Consider the following 20,341-nt stretch of genomic DNA (forward strand, 5'->3'; position numbering starts at 1 on the left):
CACACATTTGAATTTGAAGCCTGCAGCACCTTTCAAAAAAGTTGAGACAGGAGCATGTTTACTGCTTGGTCACATCACCTTTCTTCTAACAACACTGTTAGCATCTTGGTACTGAAGACACTAATTGTTGATGTACTGAAAGTGGAATTCTTTCTTAGTCTTTCTTGATGTAAATATGAGGTTTCTCAACAGTGCGGGGTTCCTTTTTTATTTTGTGCCTCATGATGTGTCACATTTTTAATAGGAGACAGGTCTGGGCTGCATGCAGGCCAATCTAGTACTCACACTCTTTTACTGTGAAGCCATGTTGTTGTGACTTGTGCAGAATGTGGCTTGGCATTTTCTTTCTGCAATAAGCAGGAACATCCCTGTGAAAGACATCATCTGGATGGAAGCATATGTTGCTCCAAACCCTGTATGTACCTCTCTGTATCGATGGCGCCTTCAAAGATGTGGAAGTTACCCATTCCATGGGCACTTAAACACCTCAACACTATCACAGACGCTGGCTTTTGAACTTTGCACTTGATTAAACTCTGGGTTGGTCCTTTTTCTCTTTAGCCTAGAGGACTGGATAGCCACTATTTCCAAAAATTTGAAACGTGGACTTGCAGGCCATGGCACACTTTTTCACGTTAGGCCAGTCCATCTCAGATGACCTCAGGCCCACAGTAGTTAGATGCGCTTCTAATGTTGTCGATTTTTGGCTTTTACTTTGCTTAACAGCATTTGTAGATGCAGAGGCATACTGTGTTAATTTAAAAGGACTGCACTTTTAAGGTTTGCTTCTTTTATACCCAATCATGGTAGTACCACCTGTTTCTAATGTACCTGAGAATGTTCCAGAAGCATTCCACAACTCTCCCAGACCTTTATTGCTCCTATCCCAACTTTTATGAAAGAGTTGCAGCCTTAGGCATCAAATTTAGATCATATAAAACAGCCATGTTTATCAGTTTGAACATCTTGTCTTTGTTCTGTATTCAGATAAATAAAGGTTGAAAAGGATTTTCAAATCACTGCATCTTTTTAAATTAACTTTTTTGAAATTAGACTTTGTTCTATTCAGTACGAAAATATGAGCATAAAACATTCCTTCATCTCTTTACAGACATATCTTTTTATTTGATGTGGCTGTCATTGTCTGCAAGCGACGAGGAGACAACTATGAGATGAAGGACGTACTCGACCTCAACTACTTCAAAATCACCAACAACCCCACCTCAGACAGAGAGTGCAAAAAGGTCAGTCTGCTCAATATACCTCACTGTGTCTGAATAAAAAGAAGCTTCTCCTCTTTATTAGTATTTCTGCTCTTTGCTTTGCATCAAATATTGGCTCTGTGTTTGTATCTTCCTCACATTTGTAATAAGCTTTCCAATGTTTGCCGCTCAGACTAATAAACCACACAGCGGTATGTTGCTGTCTGTTTGGCTGCAGATTTTATTGCTTATATAAATGTCATCTGCCTAATAAGACTAATCTACGATGATATCCTCTTCTTTTTTTGGAGCAAGTTTATTGCTGTTTCTATAAAATCCTGATATAGAAACATGCAAGGCTTTCCCCTTTTATCACCCTGCTCAGTTTTAACATGTTTTTTTCGCCTTGTGGGAACGTCTGCAGCCGTACTGTAGTGGAGGGGACTTGTTGATGTCTTGTTGATGTATGCTCACAGATGGTGTCTTCTCACTCCGATGCTGATTGCTAATGTAAAACTGACAGCTTGCCAGAATGGAATGGTTGTGTGAGTTTTTTCTCCCATCAAAGGGACTCCATTATCAACCTCATTTACTCCACTGTGGATGTGTTTGTGTCATGAAAATGTTCATTTTTGATGCTTTTTTAGGATTATTTGTGTGTTAGTGCTGTCTTTAATAATATATCCAAAGTAACAGTCTTGTACATAACATTTATTGGCACAGTTATGCGGTTAATAGGAGAATCCACACCAGATATTCACAGATATCCACATGCTGTTTACCTACATCCACCCATAAACACACAAACACTGGTGCTGTCGGACAGAGATGCTAATACCAGGTGATGAATGTGTGCAGTCCTCCAAGGCTGCTTATAGCCATATATCATTTTCTGCTAAATGAAACTTCAGAGTGTGAATGTGGAGCCACTGAGCACCCACACAGTCATCAATGATTTAACACTCAGCAGAGCTCTAAAACACTCAGGACTTTGCAGGCTTGGCCAATCACTGACGGGTAAACCCTACAAGTTTCCCTGTTTTTAGAATCACAAAACAATCTGGAATGGATTAGGGTTCAAAGGCGACAGCGTTGGAAATTGATTGAAAATTGTTCCCCAGATGCACATTAAGAGTTAAGGGCTGCAGTAGTACTAGATAATAGGCACCAATTTATCAAAACAAGAAAATGATTCATATATTTTTCACATAGTCCTCCAAAGCTGTTAAAGCTATGCTAGGGAGGGTTAGTTAAAATTTTGATGATGCTAGTAAATTTGGGATGGAAGTTGCACCAGTGTTTGCGTGTACAAGTTTAAGTGTATAAGCAGTTGGTTTAAAGGGTCCCTAGAGGGAAAAAAAAAGGTTCAAACTGTCTCTCTGTGTGATGATTTTTCTGAGTTCAGCAAAGTTCACGACACTCTGTTTCTGTGCAATTGTGTAGCTTTTCAGTGCTGTCTGATTTCATCACAAAGAGTTTGCAATCCTGCTAGCTGCCCCTGCAGTACTGAGCTCATAGTCTACAGTAGTGTTAGTTATGAAGTATGGAGCCACAGTCTGTGCAGGTTTGCAGCAAGTAGAGTTGCTTATCTCTGCTTGTCACTATTATTATAAAAAAAAGCAGGCCATTTTTCAATTATGAATAATCTCAAGATTTCTACTGGGGTGGACCGATTATCACCCTGACTGAATATTGATGCTGATATTTGGCATTTATGTGATTATCGGTATCGGTCTATTATATATCCGATAATCAGCCAAAATCAATGAATGCAAACGCTACTTTCTACTACTTGCTACTTTGGCTTTACTGCATGAAAACAAGTTACTTGATTTATTCATGTGTTGTGGCCATTTTATAATTGCATATGTGTGTTTATACTTATATAAAAGATTGCATTTATATGTAATTTATTTGTCTCCACATGTTTAAATTTTGTTGTTTTCAGCAACATCTACCAGGGACCACATATTAGCCAGTGGCTATAATCTAACATATTTACCCTATCATGTCCTATACCAGTGCTTTTCATTATTATGCACTGCCCCTTTTTAATAGACATTACCATTGTTATTGTTATCATCAAAACCTTTATAAAGTCTGAGGCTCTGCCTCAAGGCCATCACTGTGTTTTCTCCTCATTACCATGATTATTTACATGAACTGCTGTTTAAGTATCATTCTATACATCAGGCCTATTCAATTAGTGGCCCAGAACCAACCCCCAAGTGGCCCACACTGTGGTCATGCCAGAGATGCAGAGAGAAACCTGTTTCACAAGTTTTCATAAATTCCCACAGTATTTCAGACCATGAATGCAACACTCTGCTTGAGCTGGGTGACCGCAGCCCGACAACGACCTAAAGAACCTGCTCCCGACTGGCTGGGAGGATTTCTGGCATGTTTGATATTTTGGTCATACGATTCCAGACACTTAACAGTGAGAGCAGAAACGCGAGCAGAATAAACAACATTAGGGGTTTGTTTTCCTTTGTAAATGGTCAGACAACGTCCTGAATTGCCATGACAACGGCTGAAATCACGAATCGTAAATAAACGAGCAGAAAATATTCCTACCTGCGGACCTGAAGCTGATACAGAGGTGGCACTGTTTGTGTGTGTGAGACAGAGAGAGATAGCGGGAGAGGGAGAGAAAGCATGAGAGATAGAAGGGGGAGAGAGACAGAATATAACTAGAAACACGCCACCCTCAGACCCTGAGACTTTTTAAAAAGGAAACTCTGCGAGTTTCGGTCACAATCCATCCCGACTTCAGTCGCACAGTGTGAGCACTCAGGTCGTGCGCAACAGTCGTGCGTTGTAAACGATTAAGTCGAACAGTATGAGATGACATTCTATCACGACTGTGGTATGGTTGGCTGAAAATCGCACAGTGCACGCCCGGCTTTAGCCTAGCAACAGTCTACCTACAATGCACTGCGTTGGTTTGAAGCATGGCTAGCCATGCTGACAGAAGTAGCTCCAAGATACCGAGTATAAAACATGTCCTTTTCAACTGTAGCTTCAACTGTGCTAATTTAGTTTTTATGCACTTTAAGATGTACCTTGGTAAGATGTGACCAAAATTGTTATTTACAGAATTTCATTTTATTTTTTCATTCTATTTACATTTCTACTACCTCAAGTTATGTTCAAATGCAGCTCTGTTGTTGTGTTTTTATTCACTTTTTGCTTTGCTTTTGTCATGTTGCCAAATTAAAAAGAAAGACTGAATAGAAAGTGCATTTTTCAATTAATTGATCTGTATTGGTTAGGGGTGTAAATGTACACGTATTCGTACCGTACCGATTCTGTACGGGCCTCTCTGTACTGTACAGATGTGTACCGAATGAATATGTATGGAACGAAGCTCATACTCAGACAGAAAACCAGAGCGCAGCTCACTGTCACAATGTCCTGGCAACCACACAACCACAACAAACCACAGCAACAGCCTGAATATACCCAGATAAAAGTGTCCTGTTTAGGAACAGTTTGTTGCCCAATAAAATACAACAGTATTTAGTTATTCAGCAGCTGACAGCATGTCGTCTAGCAGACCAATAAAAGCATTTAAAAACGCTCCACTGAAACTAGAACGTCACTGTAAAGAGGAGGATCAACAAAAAGTCTCACCAGCCAGTTACGCGGTTGTGTGATGATGCATTCAAGTTGGCTGGGAAATTCTAGTGTTTAAAGAAGGGATATATATGTCAATTAAAAAAACCTAGTAAATAAATAATATATTTATTTATTAATATTTTGAATCACTGAAGAACTTTTAGAAGGAGGTCGCCGCATTATTTATAATTTAAATGTAATTTATTCAGCCTATTTATTTTAATACAATTTAATTTAAAAACTTAAAAATTAAATTTTATTTATTCACTACCATACCGAAAATATACCGAACCATGACTTCAAATCCGAGGTACGTACCAAACTGAAATTTTTATGTACCGTTACACCCCTAGTATAGGTTCAAAATTTGACATTACCAGCTGCTTACTGGGTGCTGAACATTTCTTGATTTTGAAAATCAGCCTAGTTGAATTTGTAATTGAATAGCCCTTCTATACATCAAAAGAAAGTTACAATTCTGACGCTTCAGACCGTTTTAAGATCAAATGAAGAAAGCAGCCACAATCTATGCATCTGACTACAGAGAAAAAGCATTCTTATAGTCTTGTAATTAACCATTTTAAGCTCTACTGTACCATCCTCATCACAATGTTTTCAAAAAAATCTTCCTGCTGGGACAGATGAGATTGGGTCACTCCCCATGTGCGCAGGTGGCCCAGATTCAGGTCCGGCCTGTGGCTCCTTTACCACATGCATCTCCCTTTTTCTGACTATATCCACTGTTCTCCTCTCCTAAAAATAAAAGTATAAAAAGCTCAAAAATATATCTTAAAAATTGGTCCTGCGGCACTGGCAAGGATTCCTACACTCTGAATATGGAAAAAAATATTCAAAACACATAAAATCCTCTAAGATCCCCTTATTGCTTCAAATCTTCAAATATTAGAAGCTTTTTAAGTCCGTTTGCAGAGCTTTGGAAGTTTGTAACTCCATAAATGTGAAGCAGCATTTCACAATAAAAGCACCCAGAGCAGAGACCAGCATTTTGGCTGTTTACTAAAGAAGTTCTCAGAGGTAGAGGAGGTTGTATGGTAATGCTTAGAAAATTGCATATCATTACAAATTACTTAGACTAAATTCAACAGGAAATGTACATTTTTATTACCATTTTTCAAATGAACATCCATGTTTAAAATGAGTAAAAGTCTTAACAGTGATAAGTAGAGATTCACAAATTTACACAGCTCTGAACAGAGCTTGGTTTAGCTCAGTTAGTAGAGTAGACATGCATGTAGAGAGGCTAGAGTCTTCAATGAACATTTGGTTCATGTCTTCCACTGCTAACTCTCCCCATATATCCTGTCTCTCTTCTGCTGTCCTATCAAAATAAAGGTCAAAAGCCCAAATTTGCATCGGTAATCCAGGGCACAGATGGAAATAAAACATGCCAAGAGACACCTAGCAGTGATTATACATCAGCATTCAGCACTAAGCGTGAACATCAGTTGAGATCATTATAACAGTATTTGTTTCATCATGCAAATGCACAAGCTTTCATGGTCAAACAGATTCAACTTGATTGTTGTCTTCTTCTCGACCTCCACAGTGGTGCTACGGGTTTTATGTGACACACCAGCAGGGGCACACGGGCTTTGAGCTCTTCTTTAAGACCAGAGAGTTGAAGAAGAAGTGGCTGGACCAGTTTGAAATGGCCATGTAAGTACAGACGCACACCAACCCCACAGCGTTGATAATCAGCGCTGAAGACCAGCGTGTGTGTCACTGAACAAAACAAACTGTTTGCTTGTATTTGCACGTGTGTGTGTCTGTTGGAGTGTGGTGTTTATTTGTCTTTGTTTGCATGCATGTTATTCCAAGGCCGAGAGAGGTGTTGACTCTTTCATGAGCATTGTTTGATCAGGCCTTTGCTGTAATCAAGCACATGCTGCTGACAACAGTATGATAACACACCGACACACAAAGAGAAATACACACCCACACAAACATAAACTGTGCCAAAGAGCTGAAAAACTACAAAGAAGCCTTTCTGCTTCTGTGTTTTCTTCAAATCAGTGCTTTATGGAGGTATCTTTTGTATTATTTTGTAACAGTGGGAGGTTTCTCCCTGCCAGATATCCCGTCTGCATCCTTTGTTATGCTGATTTGGGTGAATACAGTGTTGTTCTGACATAGCACTCTGATTGACTGAGCAAATGCGTTTTTGTTTTTGTTTGGGTGGCTATGTATGAAGCATCCTGATCTGCATGCTGACAGCCTGATATGGCCTTCCTGAATACATTTTCTCCTCTCATACTGTGCTGGATTGTAGTGTAGAAAAACTGCACTCTTCTGATGTGTGGATTAAACAATTAGGTGTCTGGATGGCTAAATGGCTTAAGCTGGGCAATATAGATCAAAAGTCTTTTTTTTTTGTTTGTTTGCTGCGTGGCAACACACGATACACATGGTTGTCACAATACCATCCATATTCTGTACCATGGGGGGTCGCAGGGGTGCTGGAGCCCATCCCTGAGTCACCAATTAACCTAACACGCATGTCTTTGGTGGTGGGAAGAAGTCAGAGTACCCAGAGAGAATCCGTGCATTCAAAGGGAGAACATGCAAACTCCACATAGAAAGGCCCTGACTGGGAAGCGAACCAGGGACCTTCTTGCTGTGGGGTGACAGCGCTAACCTGTGCACTTCCGTGCAGCCGGTTGCAATACCAGAAAATTTTAATATGATTCTGGTTAAAGTCAAATGATACCGATACTGGGTTAATACAGTGGGAACAGAATTTAATGTCCTAGACAAACAATATCTTTTGTTTTGAATCTAATTATTTTGATCAAAATATGAAAGTGATAAAATCTCCAGTATTTTAATGATCAGTGGTACACAGAAGTGTAGAACATTGCACAATTATATTGGCAAAATTTAAAATCTGGTTGAAACTGGAGAGAACCGTCAATCCTTGCTGTGTCTTATCATGTTGTAGCATATAGCATTGTATTTAATTGTATTGCTGCCTATCGCATCGTATCGTATCGTATCATATCATATCCTCTCCAGTCCTGTCTTATCCTATCCTGGGAAACCCTTGCAACTGGCCAGTTCCACCCAGTTTTCCAAATGTTGCCACAATTACTCAAAAAATTATAGAAACCAACATTAAGAGCCTCTAACCAACATAAACCTGCTGTGTCAATTATTTCATTTTTTCCCTTGTAATTCTCTCTACTGATGTACAATCCCCTTAAAAACAAACTACTGGCTCACGTGATAGGTAGCCAGGTGTTGCAAGGCATGTAGCCTGCTGTAAACCCAAGAGAAGAAGAAGTACTAGTCATGTCCACTAAAACTCAAACACAGAGCTAACTGTGCAGTGTGAGCAGTAAAGTTATTTTCTACTTTTTATACAACAGTATAAAAATCAGTTTTTTTTTTAGCAAGAAATACAAGTTATTTATTTTCTACTTTTCTTGGAAAATTTGATTTTTTCCAAAAAAGAGTTTCAATTCAGCTGGTATGTATTTGTTTAAATTGTTTTAATAAATAACAATACATTGTTTGTTTGTGCCTGTTCCTTGCAGTTATTTGTTTTGAAATTATACAAGTATTTTCAGAATAACAGAGTAGGAGGTTGGGGGTGGAATAATCATTCATTAATCATAATCAAAGTAAGAAGTTCAGTTAATCGTGATTTTGATTTTTGCCCTGATCGCCCAGGCCTATCGTATCCTATCCTGTATCATATTTTGGGAAACACTTGCCTCTGGCCATTTCCACCCAGTTTTCCAAAGGTTGCTGATGTGGTATTGTAATATATTGTATTGCATTAGATTGTATCACTGCATTGCCTTGCATAGCACAGTGCTGTACCGCACAATACAGTGGTGTGTCATGCCGCCTTGTATCGTATCGTATCGTATCGTATCGTATCATATCATATCATACTTATTGTATTCTGTTCTATTCTATTCTTTTCTATTCTATTCTATTCTGTTCTATTGTATTCTATCATATTGATCATATTATGGCTTGGCTTGTCTCGCCTTGTCAAGTTGTGTTGAATCTTAGCTCAAAACCAACAAAGTAGGGTTCCTACTTGACAACCTTAGTGAAGTTCTGGTTTCTTGCTACCGGTTCAGTTGCATCATATTGTATGATATGTCATCGTGTTGCATTGTATTGTTTATATTACGTCCTGTCTTGTCATGTCGTGTGGTATTTTAGACCATTGTATTGTATCGTATTGTATTGTGTTGTATCCAATCCTGTCCTGTATCATATTTTGCGAAACACTTGCCATTGGCCAGTTTCTCCCAGTTTTTAAAAGGTTGCTGACATGATATTTTTAATGTGTTGTATATGATTGCATCACATTACATCGCACTGTACTGTAAAGCTCTGTAAAGAGTTGTGTCCTGCCATCTAATATCATGTTGTAATGTAATGTTTTGTTATGTATCTTATCGTATCGTCTCATGTTGTATCGTGTTTGGCCAGGTTGTATCCTTTCCTATTGTGTTTTGAGAAACCCTTACCACTGGCTAGATCAAACCAGTTTTCCAAAGGTTGCTGATGCATATATGTGATTTAGACAGTATGCAGGTGTTTGCTTGCAGTTGTTGATTATCAAAAACAATACTGAGCGTCTGTGACTTCCATTTTTATTGCCGTGGCATTTAACAGATCCTATCATAGGATTCCTACTAATCATATTAATGCTCCAAAATTAAATAAAATAAATAAAAATGATGATTTCTATTTAATTCTAAAGAATATCTTTAGCCAATATGCATGTTAGTCTCAGTGGCTATTACTATAAATGGTCTTTTCACTGATGGTAGGTGATGAGCCAGCATGGAGAGGAGTGACCCCTGAGACACTAATTTTCTGTCCGGACTCTTAGAGATATCCTGGATTAACTGGACAAAACACCTGCAAAGGGAGGTTCCCACTTGATATCCTGGGATGTCGTGACTCGTGTGGTTATTCAGTCTCCAGTATGGGGTCAGAGAGGGGCAGTGTGGTAGGTTAGTCGGGACAGTGATTTTAATACGTAGAGCTTATTTGTCAGGGCCTGGCTCTTTTGAAGGTGATGATGCCATGGCCAACCATGCTGTTGGCTCTTGTCACTTGTCACTTGTCAGTATAGTCCTGGGACATAATTGAGATTAGTATTTTATGTTAATTTTAACCTGAGCACTAGGCGTTGTGTCTGATTTTTAAATTTTAACAATTCTATAAAAGTACATGGATATATTAAGAACTCTTATTTATTGCCCAGAAACAGAATGGCTTCATCAACCTCCTTGACAGCCAGGCCCTTGACACCAATCCAAACCCTCATGTGTAATTTCCAAATTTAAAGAAGAAACAGCCATTTTTCACACCCTCCTTGAAAGTGTTTTTTCCACAGGTAAAAGGTTTGTGTCTGAAAACAGCCCGGCGTGCCTCTGTGCTTTGGGTAATGACACCAGAAGGGGCCCATTCAGAAAGTGAAAATTGTACCTGTAAAGAGGATGTGGGCTCCTGATGAAGGACTCACTTATGGGAGCTCTCAGTTTAAGTGGCTTCTGGATGTTGGGCTCAATACAAAAAAAGGTGTTTTTCCTGTCATTCTTTGTTAGTGTTACAAAAAAGCTGCTTATGTTTTTTCTGGTATGCATGTTTACTCTCTTACGTGTGAACACATGCAGCTTCAATTTAGATTCATTTGGATGCATTCAAGTCCTTTTCATTTACACGTACATATTCAACAAGGAAATGCTTTCAGTTCAGGCAGTCAGGCAAATGGATTGCAGGTCGTTTTTGCCATGACAAAGACGTTTTCATCTGTTGGGAAAGGAATCATTAAGGATGCTTGTTTGGTGACTACATGGAAGAAAATGTTCCTGCTGTAGATGACTACACACAAACTAATGCAACGCAAATAGTAATGCTTAATCAAATGAGATAAACAACAAAATTAATCCAATTTACACAACTTTTTCAATGAGTATTTGCTAGTTGTTAAAGTATTTTTATTGTATATCTGTTTTTGAAGGCATTAAGCCATGCTTCATAAACAGAGTTTTACAGAAACAATCACAGCCAATTAAAATGTCAAAGTCTTGCAAGAAATCAGACATATACCAGTAATCAGAGTTTATTATACTTTAGGCTCTAATGCATTTGGACTTTTTGCATTGTGATGTATTAGCAGTGCCGTCAGAAATTCTTGTCATGTTTTCTTCATGTTTACAAGAGATTGATTATGAAACTGACATGTGTGCTGCACTGGATGAGGAGGGGGCCACCAGTTTCCCACCTTTGCACCAAGGGAAAAATCTTAATTAAACTTAAACTTATACAGATTAACATCTATTTTGGGCATCCAGATATGAAGAAGTAATCCTTAGTGTGGGGGTTAGCATTAGCAGAGGTGGCTCACCTCAGTGTTTACTAAAGATGATGGAATATCTGATATGCTTGGAAAGGATGGATGGAAGCTGACCATGAAAGCTTTTGTTTTGCATGAGTAAAGGATCCAAGCACACCCATTGAAGTTAATTCCACTTTTTTGCCTGAAAATTTACTTTTTAAATAGTGTTTTTAACAGTATATAGACCCAGATCTGGTGTTTGTTATCATCATAAGAAGAGAAAACACAACTCTTTGGTGAGTCATCAGCACTCTTTATCAAAGATATTATAAATGTTTGTAAAAATTCCTTAAATAGGAGCTTTCTAGCATTTCTGCATTATGTATTCAAGTTGCTGTGTTTCTTTTATCTATTTGTTACATATATATATATATAATATATATATTATATATATATTATATATAAGAGCAGACAAACGTCACTCTCTGTCTGTTAAAGCTCTGAATCTACAGTGCTTAACAACTCTATTAGACTACCTGTCATAAAAACGAGAAAACATACATATTTTAGAAATCTTTCAAAAACTTGTTTAAAACTAAAAATGTTACTGTTATTTATTTGGCAAATATCAAACTGAAACAACTAAATAGTCCTTTTTTCACTCATAATAACCAAAAAACTTCATATTTTGTATGGCCTCCTTTGGCCTTGATAACAGCTTGCATTCTTGCTGGCATTGTTTTTATGTACTTTTCCACAGTCTCTTTTGTTATTGAGTTCCAAATAGTTTCTAGCTGTTCCCACAGACTTGCTTTAGATGAAACTTTTGTGCCATGAATCTTTGAATCTACTAAATCCCAAATTTGTTCAATAGGATTCAAATCTGACTTGGCCAGTCCATCAGTTCCAGTACTCTAGATTCCTTTTTCTTGGTCAAATAGTCTCTGCGCAGTTTTGAAGTATGCTTGGGGTCATTGTCTTGTTGGTATATGAACCCATCAGATTCAGTCCAGAAGGGATTCCATGATGCACTAAGATGTTGTGGTAGACGTTCTTGTTCATAATACCGTCCATTTTCAATCATTTGCCCACGCCGTATCCACAAATGGAACCCCATACCATAATGGAATCTCCACTGTGTTTCACTGTGGGTGCAATGCATCTGGCATCAAAACGTTCTCCGGCTTTTCTGTGGACATAAACACGACGATGCTGACCGAAGAGTTCAAACTTAGACTGGTCCATCCAGAGTACCTTCTTGCAGTCATCAACAGTCCAGTGTTTGTGTTCCCTGGCAAATCTGAGGTGTTTCTGGATGTCTGCAGGCCTCAATAATGGCTTGTTAGCAGCTATTCTTTCCTTTAAGCCTTGTTCCATCAGTCGTCTGTTTACGGTCATTCTGGAGACTTTCTCAGACTCTGATCTAGAAGCATTCATCTCTGCTTGAAGTTCAGCAGTGCTCTTCCTTCTGTCTCTAGCACTTAAAATCTTGAGGTGTCTGACATCTGCTTCAGTTAACTTTGATTTCTTGCCTCTTCCTTGGCGCATTTTGTAAGTACCAGTCTCTGCAATTGACTCCAAAGCATACTTGACCACACTGTGAGAACACTTTGTCTTTCCCTATTTCTCTCAGAGACCAATGTTAATGTGGACTCTTTCATTTTCAGTGAGCTCTTCACGTTTTACCATTTTGAACAGGAATGAGGGATTTCAAACTAAATTCACCTTTTCATACCCAAATTTGAGCCGGCTCACTGGGATTCTCTGAGAAGTCAGAGATTAATCAAGCACTATTTTTTCTTTTTTTTTTGTAAATCAGTAAATGTGAAAATTCATGGATAACAATAATAATGATATTTTAGCATTAAAAATATCATTTGGGTTAAAGAGCTTCTACATATTGGTGTATTAACCATTGTAGAAACATAAAAAATGATTTTGGTAATTAGCAATGCTATTAATTTAGGGCAGCTGTGGCATAAACCTTACTTTGGGTGGTGGTCTAATAAATTTGTTAAGCGCTGCATACTGCTGGGATAATGACCATCTGTTTTTCACTTCACTTTTGCAGTGGTAGGAATGCAGATTGTCAGTTTTTATTGATGATGATATCCTTATTGATACTCCTTAAAGATCTGAGTTCTTATCAGTACCAATATCAATACTTTTCTGTTGTTTGGTTGAAAGACAAAATTAAATTTTAAATAAAGTGCTATAAAGTTCAAAAGGTAAAATCTTTCATACTTGTTTATATTGCTGAAATAACACATTTCTCATGATATAACCGTCTGTCTGCTAATAGCTTCTATTCTAACAATTTCACCATGGATTTCAACACAGGATTTACACTTTTAACTGAGAGGACTTAGTACAAAGTTCGAGAGCACTTTCCAGCACTGATCTGAACAGATTCTATTGAAAATTGCCCATTATTAGCAAAAGCCAGTGATATGAGTCTTTTTTTAAGTTGCAGTAATTTGCTTTAATTTGATGCACAGTGCCTATATTCTTTAAGCTTATGTCCCCTCCCTCATTTTTATACCAGTGATGTGATCAAATAATGTTACATCACAGAACCTGAGAGACTCGATAGAAGTGTCGATAAGCTGTAACATTACAGAGTCCCTGGTTTTGAAAAAATACAGAACTGGGTCTTCACATACCCAAGTTTTGATCTCCATCCATAGCAGGGAATACACTACTTAGGAAAGTAATCTCCAAAGTGGTAGAAGTTATGAGGGGGGTGCAGCAAGGTTAAATACAGTCAATAAACAACATTTAGACATGCTTACAAAGAATGGCACATTTTTTGAGGTCTTTTCAGGTAAGCCAAGAGAAACAATGACTCTATATGACAAGTTTATATCCAAAATATATAAAATAACATCTCAAACATAATATATATAATATATTAATAAACATGTCAGATATATCGCAACTAACAAAGACAATAAAATAACATAATAATATAATCTCTATTTTCTCAGGATTTAAAGTAAGACTGAGGAACTGTTAAAAGACTGGTCAGATGATCAGAGACTGTGACCACTTGAATAAGGGCTCAGTAAGTCAGTCAGGTATGCAGTCAGTCATATCTCACCCTTAGCTTCACCTATATAATGCCTGTACAACTTCCTTTTGCCACACCCTACTAGCCTAGATAAATCTTTCTGCTGTTGCCTCAGTCAAGACAAAATGGAGCTCAAAACTAGAAAGTAAAAATGGTAAAGAGTAACTGTCTCAGCATGGAAGTTTCATGCTCCACTTGTTTTTCTGTGCTTTTTGCAGACTGTTCATTTCTGAAATTGTATGTATTTATCAGCAAAGGCTGGGATTTTGTGTTTATGTTTATGAGGAAATGGTGATGAGTAGGTAGGCTTTAAAATATTTTCACCTGACGGGTAGGCGCCCACATGAAATAGTTTCAAGTTGCTTTTACATGAATTCTCATCAAACTTTCATTGATTTGAATTTACATTTTATTGAATATTTTTTTATTTTTATCCCTTTTTGAATATTTTGTATTAAATCTGATGTTTTTACATTTCATTTTATGTTTAATTATTTTATTATTTTTTTATTATTTTGGTACATATTCCTTCTTTTAGTCGTGAAAGATTTTATCTGTTGTCAGTTTTGTATTAATTTCTGCATGTTTTTATGTATGACAGGTGCTTTATAAATAAAGCTGAGTTGAGCTGATATAGGGTCTAAAAGTGCTTAATCAGAATTTGGATACAAGCTTGCAGTGGCCATATACAGATGCTGGTGTGAATCCATGACAGAGTTTAAGCCTTATTCTCACATTTGTTTTATTTTCTTGCTTCAGATCAAATATCCGACCAGAGAAAGCCAACCACAACAACCACCAGTTCAAGATGCATACCTTTGAAAGAATCACGTCCTGTAGTTTCTGTCACCTCTTACTCAGGTAATTCTTACTCCTTCTTTCATTTTTGAGTCATTATTTTGATCTGATTGAGACCCTAAAGAGTAAAAATGTGTGATTAACCCCTTACAAACATACGCTTTAATGTCATCACCCATACGTACTCTCTTGTGGTGAATTTTCTGAGTTCTGCCTTCGTGTTTAAACATTAGCTTATCCTGACTTCTCGTGGAAATTTTACAAAAAGGCCAACAGTGAAAAATCAAAATGAAATCAGGATGAAAAATGGGGTGTTTTTGTCAGAGAAAATCTTCATGCGTGCCGTGCACATGTGAAAATCTTAAGTGTCTTTCAACCTCACATCTGTGATAGGGTTAACTTAATCTCTGAGCACACACATTGTTCTAGGCTGAAAATCATTATGCGTTATTGCACTGATTGGGTTTCTCTCGTCTTATGAAAATACACTCTCAGTCTCCTTCATATCTACAGTACGAAAGGAACACAGTGACATTTTATATCAGTGTTTTCGGTCGGTTTATCTCAGATACGAAAGGATGTTTTTGACTCAAGCGTTTCAACTAATAAGAGTGTGTCTAATTTTAATAAATAAGGACTATACTCTGTTGAATGTCTCGGTCTCCAGCAGACAGCATCATTTTCTGCTTATGAAAAGCTGAAGGACATTTCTTGTGCCATTTTTTCTTATCTTGAGACTTGGACAGAAGCCTGGAAATTCAAAATGTCAGGGTATTTCTCTTAAGGACGCTGTTACAGATGCAATACATCCTGTGGTTTATTGTGTCCAGGGGCATCTTTAACCAGGGTTATCTGTGTCTAAAATGCGGTCTGGGGGCTCATAAGGAGTGTCTTGGCCGCCTGGGACTGTGTGGGAGAACAGGTAAGATGCTGACAATTCACTTCTTTTTTTTTTTTTTTTTTTTTTTTACACTTTGGTCTGTAACAAATAATCTTTGGAGGAGGAAGCATCTCATCCATGATATATGCTGTGTATATTTATGCCCCTCAGAGAATATATCCCAGTTTTTGCTGACCTTTTCTCTTGCGCCACCATCAGGGCAAAATTACCCACAAAATATCAAAATCTAAAAGGCAGATTACCATGAAATTTACTTTCATTTCTCCCTGGAGAAACCTCTTGAAATTTTAGGGGATTAAAAAACTTTTCTAAATCTCAGCACTCATACCAGACTGTCATCTTGTATGTCAAATCCAAATAGGTAGTATGCTATAAAATATGATGCAAATATGTTTGATTCCTGAAGAATTATTCTCTCTGGATGAGGTAACCCTCTGACCTACCCTCAGGCTAGAGTATCCACTTTACATATCTCAACTTTTCCCTCAAGAAATCAATTTTCCTTGAAAATGCAGCACATTTTGGTACATTTTTTATCAGTTTAATGAACCTAAAGTGTCAGGTATTTAGCAGGTGTTGCATCTTCTACTGTGTCATGCTTCAGCTCTTTGTCACCAGTGTTTAAGACTGCAGTTCAGGTACATTACCCTCTCTGAATACACAGACAGCTCAGGTCTTTGACAAGCCTCCTTAGCAGACACGCGGTGGTCTTTATGCATTCTGAGGCGTGATGAGGGCCAGCAGGGGTTGACAGTTGAGGTTGTATGTCAGGAAGCCACCACGCACGCTCATACTGTATTCCTCTCACTGTGTCTTTCTCTCACCCGACTGCAGATCCTGCCAAACCGAAGTCCAAGGTAAAACTGAGTGGTTTCTTTTTCTTTGACTTAGACACCCAAAATTTACTTCTCTCTTTCACAACTCTATCAATGAAAACAGACAAAAAATTTACTTAAGGTTGTCAGTCTTTCTTTGTATAGCACCAATTCACAACTGAAGTTATCTCCAGATGCTTTACAAAGAGGGCAGTCGAGACCATACTTTTTGAATTATCATAAAGACCCAACACTAATCACCATGAGCTCAGTTCTAGTGATATTAAGCATCGTTACAATGGCAAGGAGACCCTTCCCGTTAATGGGCAGGACCCTTCAGCAGAACTAGACTGCCTCTGACCCACAGTGGGGGCAAAGCAGGAAGGGAGAAGAGGGGGTAGCAGAAAGAGGGACAAGAGAGACAACAAAACAGCGTATGAAAAACAAATTTATGGCTATCGTGGCCATGAACTTATCTCCCACTTTGCAGGATATGGTGATAACATCAATAATGATGGCAGCAAGATGTGAAGAATTAGCCATAACAACCATGACTGAAAGAAAACAGAACACTTAATATTAGCTTTAGTGGCTAGAATGATGATGAAATAGAACAACTATCCTGAATGATTATGGGGTAAAGTAAAGTTGCTGTTAGGACAGTAACAACTGCTGACACTGGGCATTTTATTCCTCCATCTCCTCTATATGTCTGATGTGCATATCATCTTAAAAGATATATATTAAAACTAGGGCTGTCAAACACTGACAAATTTTAATTGGAATGAATCTCCAAAGTTATATAGTTAATCATGATTAATCTCCTTTTTTGACATGTTTTAAACTTCCACTATTTGGTGTTTAAAACTAAAGTGTCTTTTTGAATTTTTGTCCTGTGTTTGACTTCCTGTTTATTTAAAAATAAAACTAGGTAATTTGGTTAGGTTTCCTTTTACGAAATTAACCCTTTATGACCTACCATAGAAGGCAAAAAATGAAAATAAGACTTGCAAAGAGACAGCATATTTATTAAAAAAATAGCCTATTTATAGTAGTGAAATCAAATCGCTAAGTGTGCCACATAATTTGAGCGTACATATGTTTGAAAAAGACCATGATGAAACAATAACAAGTGCGACTCGTGACCTGCAAGAAAACAACGCGATAGGTTCGTGTAGACAAACATCATCAACGTCATCACATCCTTGTAACGCAGGAAGTGCTGTGAAAGGCAGCGGTCTGGATTATATCATAGTATGCTGTTTAATGTGTGCGCTTTTTACTACATTTCTGCAAAATAAGGAAGGATATTTCTGGAAGGAAACAGTACTCTGGGACACACTGAATGTGTGATATGTGTGTAGTGTTACTCCTCTGGGGCTTTCGCTGGTTTTAAAGGGCGACCCATGGAAAAATAACTTTTTAATAAGAAAAAGGAACAGTAAAAAAGGAAAATGTTGGTTTATACAAGGTTCAGATGACCTTTGAGTTGTCTACTGAGCTTTTTGTAAGTTCTTTAAACTGAAATGAGAATTCAAAGGCTCAACAGTGTCTTGTTTTCCATCACTGTGGGATCAGGAAGATGCTCAGTTGAGTATCAGCCAGCTGCTGCTCCATTATGTCACAGGAACTTAAGTGACGAAATAACCTGCTAAGTAAGAAGAAGTAACAAATTCTGTTCTGATTTTGTGCCCATCATAAATTAGTTAACACTAACAGCCCCACAAAATACATGCTAACTATTTCTTTTATCTCAAACTTGATTTTTGTCTTTAATTTTAGTTCTTATCTTGCTGATTTATGACCAAGTGTTAATTTTTATAGGAAATTTATATTTTATTAGTTATGTCATCTTAAAAATGGGGGCACCATGACCTTGACTGACAGCTCTGAGGACAAATGCAGCAGTGTCTCTACTGCAATATATTAGGACCTGTTGAAGGGGAATTTCTGCTTCATTCTTGTGCAATGAAAGGAGATGGAGATTTGTTGTCCATGTATTTTACAGTCATTGTGTCCCACCCACAGAGCAGCAGGATATTTATGATCGGTCAGTTTTGAGTCACCATGTTTACCTGGCCAGAACGATCTGATCTTTTTCATTGGTTGGAGTTTCTAGAAGACTAGCGGTTGGACTAGCTTTTTCGTCACTGGCAAAAATAACTGGCAGTCCTCAAGAATTTTTGCCATTTAGAACAACTAATGGACATTTGTGTCCAATAATCTGTACTAACAGCAATAAAACAAAAACAGAAACACTGTGGTACAGCTTAATTATAAAGCTTAAGCCTAAACCAGGCACTTTTTGATTTTCAAAACCTGACCCAAGACTGAGACAGTATAAATATGTAAAACTAGGTTACAAAATAAATAAGTAATTATTCACTATTCACTTATATGGTAATTGGCATATTTTTCAGCCAGACATTTAGGTTTTTAATGTTTTGTATGCCGGACATCTGCCTGTGAAACCGACCTAAGACTGGTAAATACTGGCTAACAGAAACTCTTACTTGAACATGACTTTGACCTACTTGATCTTTAAAAATAAATTATTAATATCAATTAACTTCGAAGGAACACTAAATCTTCATTCTGATTTTTCTGGTGCACGTACAGCTTTATTTAAGTCTTTTCATGTGTGTAGAAAATAGTCTTCTCAGATTGCAACAATAGCAAGAAATTCAAGGTGTGCCATTCTTGTGAAGTTGTTTGGGACAGTAGATTCAAATGTAGCTTAATAGATCCCCAGGTGGACAAAGTGAAAATGTAGTTTCTTTTTATTCTTTGGTTTTATTTCCCTTAAAGGGGTTAAGGAACAAAGCTCCTAAGATTTATGAGTTTTTCCTCTTGCGTACTTTAAAATGTTTGGACAAAAACCCCCCACAGAATAAAAAGCTCAGAGATAAACTGAATGAAAAGTCTGAGTCATTTATAAGGTCAGAGTGAACCAGCACAATGAGTAGTACAACAAATGATTGCCTTATGATTCTTTCCTCCCTCCGCATTTTATTTTTTGCTCCTGCTCTTACTCTCCTCTTCTCTCTGTCCACAGGAAAGTACAGCACCAGCAGACCCAGGTCAGTATGGCTTGACCACTTTGCCCCTTCTGTGAACCTACTGAGGGCTTTGCGTGGTCCCTCTTAAGCTGCTTTCATCTTGTTTCTGTAACAAAACAGAAACACTGAGAGGATGAAAAGGATTCGGTTAGTCAGAGGCCAGAGTGAAACCTGGAGGAGATAGATGCGGCTTTAAAGCAAACCCTCAGATGCTAGCGTAGTATCCCCCTCACATTTTTTGATCAAATATTACTCAACTCTTCTTTTTTCCTTTTGAAATACCCTCAAGATGTTTCCATAGAAGAGCACTGACAGGGATCTCTGCTGCTCATACACAGGCTTGAGAAGAAGGAAATGAGCAGCAAAAGTTTCCTCTTAACAAATAAATTTGAGTAAGAATAGCAACGGATAATAGGAAGGAAAGGAATCCTTAACCAAAGCATAAAAAAGCCCTTTTCTCACCGCATGCTGTGGCGCTGAGACCCAAGACAGCATTGAGATGAATTGGAGTGGGTGGAATCATTATGAGGACCGCGGCAGGAGA

At 37.8% G+C, this 20,341-nt stretch overlaps 1 protein-coding gene across 3 annotated transcripts in view; it reads left to right on the forward strand.

Annotated features, from left to right (window-relative positions):
• Window positions 1–20,341, forward strand: part of LOC121520419 (guanine nucleotide exchange factor VAV3-like) — a 114,291-nt gene that overhangs the window by 48,247 nt on the left and 45,703 nt on the right. For all 3 annotated transcript variants that reach the window (XM_041803853.1, XM_041803854.1, XM_041803855.1), the window contains exons 14-19: window positions 1,112–1,244; window positions 6,391–6,500; window positions 14,984–15,085; window positions 15,853–15,944; window positions 16,758–16,780; window positions 19,794–19,818. In XM_041803853.1, coding sequence (XP_041659787.1) covers window positions 1,112–1,244; window positions 6,391–6,500; window positions 14,984–15,085; window positions 15,853–15,944; window positions 16,758–16,780; window positions 19,794–19,818 — 485 coding nt within the window. The remainder of the gene's footprint in view (window positions 1–1,111; window positions 1,245–6,390; window positions 6,501–14,983; window positions 15,086–15,852; window positions 15,945–16,757; window positions 16,781–19,793; window positions 19,819–20,341) is intronic.

The sequence above is a fragment of the Cheilinus undulatus genome, linkage group 13 (assembly GCF_018320785.1).
Source record: "Cheilinus undulatus linkage group 13, ASM1832078v1, whole genome shotgun sequence".
NCBI classification, from domain to species: domain Eukaryota; kingdom Metazoa; phylum Chordata; class Actinopteri; order Labriformes; family Labridae; genus Cheilinus; species Cheilinus undulatus.